The sequence below is a fragment of the Pelmatolapia mariae genome, linkage group LG10_11 (assembly GCF_036321145.2).
Source record: "Pelmatolapia mariae isolate MD_Pm_ZW linkage group LG10_11, Pm_UMD_F_2, whole genome shotgun sequence".
NCBI classification, from domain to species: Eukaryota; Metazoa; Chordata; class Actinopteri; order Cichliformes; family Cichlidae; genus Pelmatolapia; species Pelmatolapia mariae.
Genome location: NC_086236.1, coordinates 67,554,341 through 67,561,695, shown reverse-complemented (window position 1 = coordinate 67,561,695; position 7,355 = coordinate 67,554,341). Strand labels below are relative to the sequence as shown.

At 38.8% G+C, this 7,355-nt stretch overlaps 1 protein-coding gene across 1 annotated transcript; it reads left to right on the top strand.

Annotated features, from left to right (window-relative positions):
• The first annotated feature begins 686 nt into the window (after positions 1-686).
• Positions 687-7,334, top strand: tnfaip8l2b (tumor necrosis factor, alpha-induced protein 8-like 2b). The gene is made up of 3 exons (XM_063486787.1): positions 687-883; positions 5,329-5,652; positions 6,288-7,334. Exons 2-3 carry the CDS (start codon positions 5,335-5,337, stop codon positions 6,528-6,530), a joined length of 561 nt encoding a protein of 186 aa, XP_063342857.1. The 5' UTR covers positions 687-883; positions 5,329-5,334; the 3' UTR covers positions 6,531-7,334.
• The last annotated feature ends 21 nt before the right edge of the window (positions 7,335-7,355 follow it).

The window sequence follows — 7,355 nt, the reverse complement described above, 5'->3', positions numbered from 1 at the left end:
GCGTGTAATTAAAATGTTAGTGTAAAGATTTAAAACTTTTTAAAAAGGACAACTTACTACAACATTATTAAACAACTAAAGAAAAGAACTAATATAAAGCTTTAACTTTGTTAATTATCACGTTGGTGCTGTGTTTCTACACAATCTTTAAACATTAAAAAAAAAAGCTGTAGTACAGTTAGTGATCTCTGACCGTTTGTGTACGTCAGCACACTTCTGGCTACTCATTGTTTTGATTCTACCTTCAAAAAGAGACATGCGGGGAGGGACATGGCGCGCAGCAGAACTGACAGGAGCCACATTCCAGCGAAGGTGAACAGCAGAAAAAAAAGAGTTAAGCCTCTCCCCTTTCAATGGGCTGCATCACTGGATTATTCGTAAATTCTTTCTGGGTTTTTCACTAGTCAGAACAAGCAGAGGCACAGCGTCAGCAATACAGAGAAGAGCAGGGAAAGAGACAAGCAGATTCAGAGTGCCAAATTGTGAAGAGCGAGGCTAAGAGAGAAATACAGTGGTTTGGAAGAGTTTGAATTTGAATTTCAGAGGGAAACACATGATAGCGTATAGAGAGAGAAAGAGCAAGAGAGAGAGAGGAAGAGAGAGCAAGGGAGAGAGAGAGAGAGAGACATACACACACACTAAGGGGTGTGTCACAGCAATTTAGTTCCTCAAGGAAGTACAACGCAACATTATCTTAAGAAAAGGGTGGCAAGCACTGACAGAAGCGCTGCAGGAGGGCTCTTTTTAGGTTTGGGTTCTGTTCGTAGTTAAGATGAAGGGATCCCGTTAAATTGACCAGCCTGTGCTGTCAACTTGATACACAGAGCAGAGGGAGACATCTGACACAGACAAGGAGGGAGGGGGACTCAGCACGCACACACAGGTAAGAAACTTCTGCTGTGTTCATATGCCAGTAAAAAAAAAAAACCTCTGGGACTAGATATCTGTGGTCTCTCCATTTCTTTGATCTCGTAAAAATTAAGAGTATTAATTAATGGTTTCCAACAGAGGTTAGCTAAGAAGAGGGATGACTGGAAACTGTGTGACTTTGCTTCACTTCCCCATCTTGAACACGAGTTGGAAGATATGCATGTATGCTCACAGTCATGCTGGGACAAGTACAGTGACAGGCACAGATGTAGAGCTCTCATTTTTTTGTTTGCACAGGCTGAGAGTTGCTCAACTCAAATCTCAAGGCAGTGAACTTTTGTTCTTCTTTGGCCTACTTTGATTTGAAGCACGTTAAGTCCAAGCCAAAGACAGTGAAAGCTTGCAACATAGCTCTCATGGCCGCGCACATTCAAGGGACAAATACAACGCTGAGGGCCTTTGCTAATGACTCCTCGCCAGTGCGCCAACGGCTCTGTTTCGCTTCCCTTTTGAGGCAGTACAGATGTGTGGCAGGCTTGAACAACTCTACTAAGTTGTGCAATGTTGAAAGAGAAACTGCAATATCTGCTTTAAGAGGATTTCAAAACGCTTCCTCGTTTAACCTAAACCTATAAAGCAGTCATCTTTACTGAAACAAAAGTATTACTTGGTTAATGTATAAACAATAATATAAATCAAAATTAATTCTTAGAAACCTGTATAAAACACTTTATATACCTGTGATGTAAGATGATATTAAGAGCGAGGAATACAACAGGTTGAATTGAAAAACAGGATCACAAACTACAACAATTACCCACAGTTCAAAACATACAACGGAAGTGACATTTCATTCAGCAAGATACTGATCTATTACAAAAACCTGCTGAGTAAGGACACACGAACTTCTCCTATTTTTTATGCTGTTATTGTCTCAGGTTGTCCAGAATATCATCAGGTACTAATGCAACTACCACCAATCAATGATGACCTTTCTAAAAATGGCACGACAGACTCGTGTCTCTGAGCTTTTCCTGGAATATTCTCAGTGATCAGTATGAAAAAAGGCAACTAAAGGGAACATACATTCCTTTAGGTCCCAGAAGCTACAATCCAGTATAGAAATCTCAGGGCTGGTATGAGAAACAGTGAGGATTTCATAGAGTAATAATGCTCAGCTGCACTCTAGGAACATTACAAAGAATATTTAGATTGGCTCAGTCAAAGGGGGCGTGTGAGCAGATCTATTTTCATAACACAAAAACAGTAGAATAAACAAAGATTGCAAGCACATAAGTACACACGAAACATCAAACAAAGTGCTATCTTTTATTGCTAAAAAGTTGCAGACAAAAACTGCAGGAAAATGACTTTCGCTTGGCCATACACGCTGTCATCCTTGCAACTAAGAACATGTAGAAACACGAACAAACACAAAAACACTCAGGCTTAATGCTTGAGTCATCTGAGGAATGCTAAATATTTACCTCTCCTGCCTGCCTGGATGACTCCACCAATAAGGACAACTGTCCATTAACCTACCATTTAAAGATTCCGCACTGCCTGGATGTTACAGCAGCTCTGAAACTGATTAAGGCCATCTCTGCACTGATAGTTCTACTTCTGCATTTTTGTGCTTTTCCTTCCAGCATTAGATCTCACACAGCATGCAGTTTCAGGCATTTGGGAGGGAAACAAACACTTGAACATATAATGGAGTCACTCCCTGTGGATGTCAACAACAAACTGATAAATGCTCAAAGGCCCTCTTCTATCCATTTGTACCAGAAAATTGCTGCTCAACATTGAGCGCATCCTCGACATGATCGACTGAATGATGTCCATTACAAAACACTGGTTTTATGGCAATATGCTGCTGTAGCATCGAAATGTTCCAGTGTTACCCAAACAGCCTCAACCCCCTGACAGCGCTGCATAAAATAAATAATGCTGATGCACAAAAGGCCAAGCAGCGACCTGTCTCGTGCTGTGGGAGTTTCACTGTGTGGAATACTGGCTGATGACTGCGCACAGTGCACATCCTTCAGATCCCAGCAGTCTTTTTAGCAAATAAATGAGACTGAAGTATGAAACTGAAATAGCTGTCACACTGCTCTACTTTCATTATCACTGTTAAGGGAAATTAATCTTATGAATGTTTTTGAATTCCCCACAGGGACCCCAAAGCTTTTGTAACAAAGGGAGCGATTAGAAATGTGACACTTGTTTGAAATTAATGGTTGTGCATGTAAAATGAACCCTACTAGAGATATGCTATAAAAGTGACTGTTTGCTTATAATGAACTTTGGAGCTGGGAGTGGGATGCATAACAGTGATGGGGAGAACCACAGCGAGTGCTACTTATTTGCATGATATGATCGTTAATGTGACTCGATCACTTTTTCATTCATGAGTGAATGGTGGAGTCATTTGCTCACACTGCTGACTGTGCATCGCTGGCACTGGGCGACTTGAACATCATATTTTTAATGATGTTTCTAATAACAATAAACAGGGAGGAAAGAAATGCATCACAGGAGTTACAGTTGTTGATAGCTGACAGCTTACAAAAAATATGCTCTTAATAAATAGTGTTTACATCCTGTTTCGACGTTCCACCCAAAGGTAGACCCAGTTAGAAAAATTGAGGTAGCGTGTGGATTCAGGGTGCTCACTTCCTGTACTTGTTCTAGCACTGATGCAATGTGAAAAAAACAGGCGCGGACATGCTTGAGCTATGCAGCCTCCCTGCACCCCTCATATACTTGTCCATACAGGCCACAAGTCAGGTTTAGTGCAGAAAATGACTCAGAAAGAGGTTCAGAAACAGTCTTATTAACTGGAGACCTGTTTAGACTTTGAGATTCTGCACATGTGACAATACTAAGTGACACAGGAAGTAGGAGAGAATGCACAGCTGCCTCGGTGGCACTGATGTTTGCTAAAGATACTGCATATCTGTTGATTCTGTGTTACTCATAAAACATGGATTAATATGAAGCAGAAGCTAAGCATTTAGGCTCATACTTAAGCTGCCGTGTTTCTGGAACTGGAGATATAAGGCTAGAGCTTATCTATTTAGCATTAATATTCTAAAAACACCCTTGTTTGCTTCATCTATTGTAAGAGTCTTATTGCTGTGATACTTTCAATCTTTGTTCTTTTGGTGATGTGGGAATTAAATCTTATTTTGCTTGCCCACTCTTTGTAACACTCTAACAAGAACATCAGAGAAATCAAATTCAAATGTAGTTTTCCTCTGTGAGTGATCCACTTCATATCTGCTTGCTTCCATGTTAGAGATTAGAGGGAAATTAGATGGAATTAAAAAGGAATTAATTCAAACTGTGTTGACAATCAAAGATAAAGCTGTGGATTTTGCAATTCTGTTATAGTGTGCTGTATGCATGCTGATGACTTCCCGGGGGGGGTCGGTGATGGATGTTGGGTGTGGTTAGAATCCCAGGGGAAAAATTAAGTGCCTCTGTGGAGGCTCTTCCATGGTACTTTTCCCTTTTGGCAATGTAAGTACATGTCAGATATCAAAACAAACACTGTAACTAACATAACATGAAGGCATTGCTTCAGAATTTAACACACTAAGTGTTCAGTGTTTGTTCATTTAGCACCAAGAGTAACTCGATGTATATTTCTAATTTTAAGATGACAAATAAAAGGCTTGAACTGTTACTAATATTGACACTAAGATGGAGTTTTATGATGTGTAAGAAGGGTCAGTGGATGATAATCTGAAAGTTAAAAAGTAATGAGGGAAGACTCGCCACTTTGCTGTAAAACATGTTTCTCCTCCCTTTCCAACAGTTAAATCTTGAAGTCAGCACTCATTCTCCAACTACTCAACTGGAACTGCTGTTTTTTTGAAGATTTTGTGGCAGAAAAATCGAGGGCAGAAAGAAAAACTGTTTTCTTTTAAGAGTGTACTTGTGTGTCTTCTCCTTTCGAGTTTAAACAGGACCTCTTTAGCACTTTCATGCTAATTCATTCAACCAAAAAAAGTTGTGCAATCTAGTCTTTACTTGCCTACCAACAGGATTTGCTGTCGATTTACTGTGATAGGTATGGACAGTGACAGGAAATCTGCCTGAAGAGACAAATTCAAACTTTCAAACTGAAAATGGTTACCAATCAGTTTAATCACAGGAAGCTGAAACTGTAAATGTTGAACATTCTGCCTCCATAGCTGAGAGAACTACACACTGTGTAATGATATCCTGTTGGGCTATTTATGAGCATAAAGTATGAATATTTTATTTCTTTTCACTGCTTTCTTTCTGCAGGTATAATTATGAAATTTTTTGTCTATACACAATTTAAATGTGCTCAAACTGAGCTGTAAGAAGTTTATGTGGATATTAAAACAGTTGAATAGTTGTATAATAACTTTATCGGGACAGACATTAAAATGAAAAATTAAATTAATTTTCTTCATAATTCAGGCAACAATGGATGCGTTCAATGCCAAGGACATGGCCATGAAGGCACAGAAGAAAATCCTCAGCAGCATGGCCACAAAAAGCTCTGTACAAATGTTCATTGATGACACCACCAGTGAGATCCTAGATGAACTGTACCGGGTCTCCAGAGACTACTTGGGAAATAAATCAGAGGCTCAGAAAGTCATCAAAGACCTCATCAAGATTGCAGTCAAGATTGGCGTCCTTTTCAGGAACAACCGCTTCAGCACAGAAGAGCTGGCAGTGGCCCAAGACTTTAAGAAGAAACTCCACCAGGGAGCAATGACAGCTATCAGCTTCTATGAGGTACACTTCCCAACTTTAAATTTTTAATGCATGATGCATGAGTAAACATAAATCACCTGAAAGAAATTTTTGCTAATGCACGTTTTCTAGCTCCAATTGCAAAAGAATGCCAATTACTCTCAAATGAAGAAAATGTTTTGTGCACAGCATGAACTTCAAGGCTGAAAAATCAGGCAACTTCAAGAGGTTTCTGACCTTAGTTTTTCCACAATAAATGCAATTTGCAGTTGTGTTAATATTTCCAATTAACAGATAAACAAATATATTAATCACATGGCATCAAAACATCCAGGTTAATTCATTGTTGAATATGATTCTCTTATGCATCAATGCGTGGCTCAGACGTTGCTTTAAAGGGTTGCTTGTTTTATTTCAGTTCCACATAATCAAGTGCTTGTTTCTCTGCTTTGGTAATGTGAGAGAACAATAAGTTGATATTGAAACTTCTATATTGGAATTAAAATTGAATATGCAAGAAGATTAATGATGCAAAATAACGAAAATATGCAATCTCTAAGAAGTCTTTAAACCTGGTAGAATATTCATACATCATATCCTGCTACTTCACGTTAAGATATTATACAATTTGACTTGTATGAAATACCTAACATGAATGCATGTCTTGTCTGATGCAGGTGGACTTTACCTTTGAAAAAACAGTGATGGCAGACATCCTGACCAGCTGCAGGGATCTGCTGCTAAAACTGGTCAACACCCACCTCACCACTAAATCTCATGGTCGCATCAACCATGTCTTCAACCATTACTCCGACCCACAGCTCCTGACCCAACTGTACAACCCTGATGGGCCCTTCAGACCCAACCTCACCAAGATCTGTAAAGGACTGAATAAACTAGTGGAGGATGGGACAATATGACATCAGAACTAAATTTCAGACAGACACTGGGAGATCAACAGACAGACTCAACTAGGACTCTGAACTGCTTGTTTTTCTGTTACTGAGGACTGGCAACATAAAACAAGTCATTTGAGAACCAACCTGCTTTCCCATAGTTCTCAAAGAACATGTGCGATACAAATAAAGCTTTGTGGAGTCATTCAAGTTTTTGATATTTTGAGGCCATAAATATATATTATGTAAGTGATGCTAATCTTCTATTCAGACAGTGTCCAGAGAAAACAAACTTGAAATTAAACAGATATATTCTGCATTGATTATTTTACTAGCATACAAAGTATCATCTAATATTTGTGACTTTGAAATGTATTATTCAGAACTACTGATATTATGCATTATAATCACTGATATGAATCAGCTGGACAGATGCATAAGCAAGTTAGGCCTGGGAACAATACCACTATAGTACAGCACTGCCACCTGGTGGTTAAGATGATGCTTCTGCAGCAACAAACTGTATTTACTGAGGTGTCCAGACAACAATCAAGCCAAAAATAAAGATAATGACCCCAGAGTGCACAATTACTGCGACCATGACTATATTTTAAAAACATGTTTAGATCAACAAAAAGACAGACTCTTTACTCATGACTGCTTGAACATCCAATCTATAATTCCTGATTTTTTTGGTCATAGTAGGGCTTAAAAAATGTTTAAATTCATTGGTCTATTGGCTATTCATTGGTCTTACACAGCAGTTAAAACAGATAAAAATCAACTCCAATTGGACATTAAATCTCACAAAACAGCTAAATCTACATGTTATACTAAAAGAAATATTCG

Bases quoted from the DNA above. Each gene is read 5' to 3' on its own strand.
- tnfaip8l2b (XM_063486787.1), top strand. From the start codon at position 5,335: ATGGATGCGTTCAATGCCAAGGACATGGCCATGAAGGCACAGAAGAAA. The intron at 5,653-6,287 runs GTACACTTCCCA...TGTCTGATGCAG, and splicing joins CAGCTATCAGCTTCTATGAG to GTGGACTTTACCTTTGAAAA.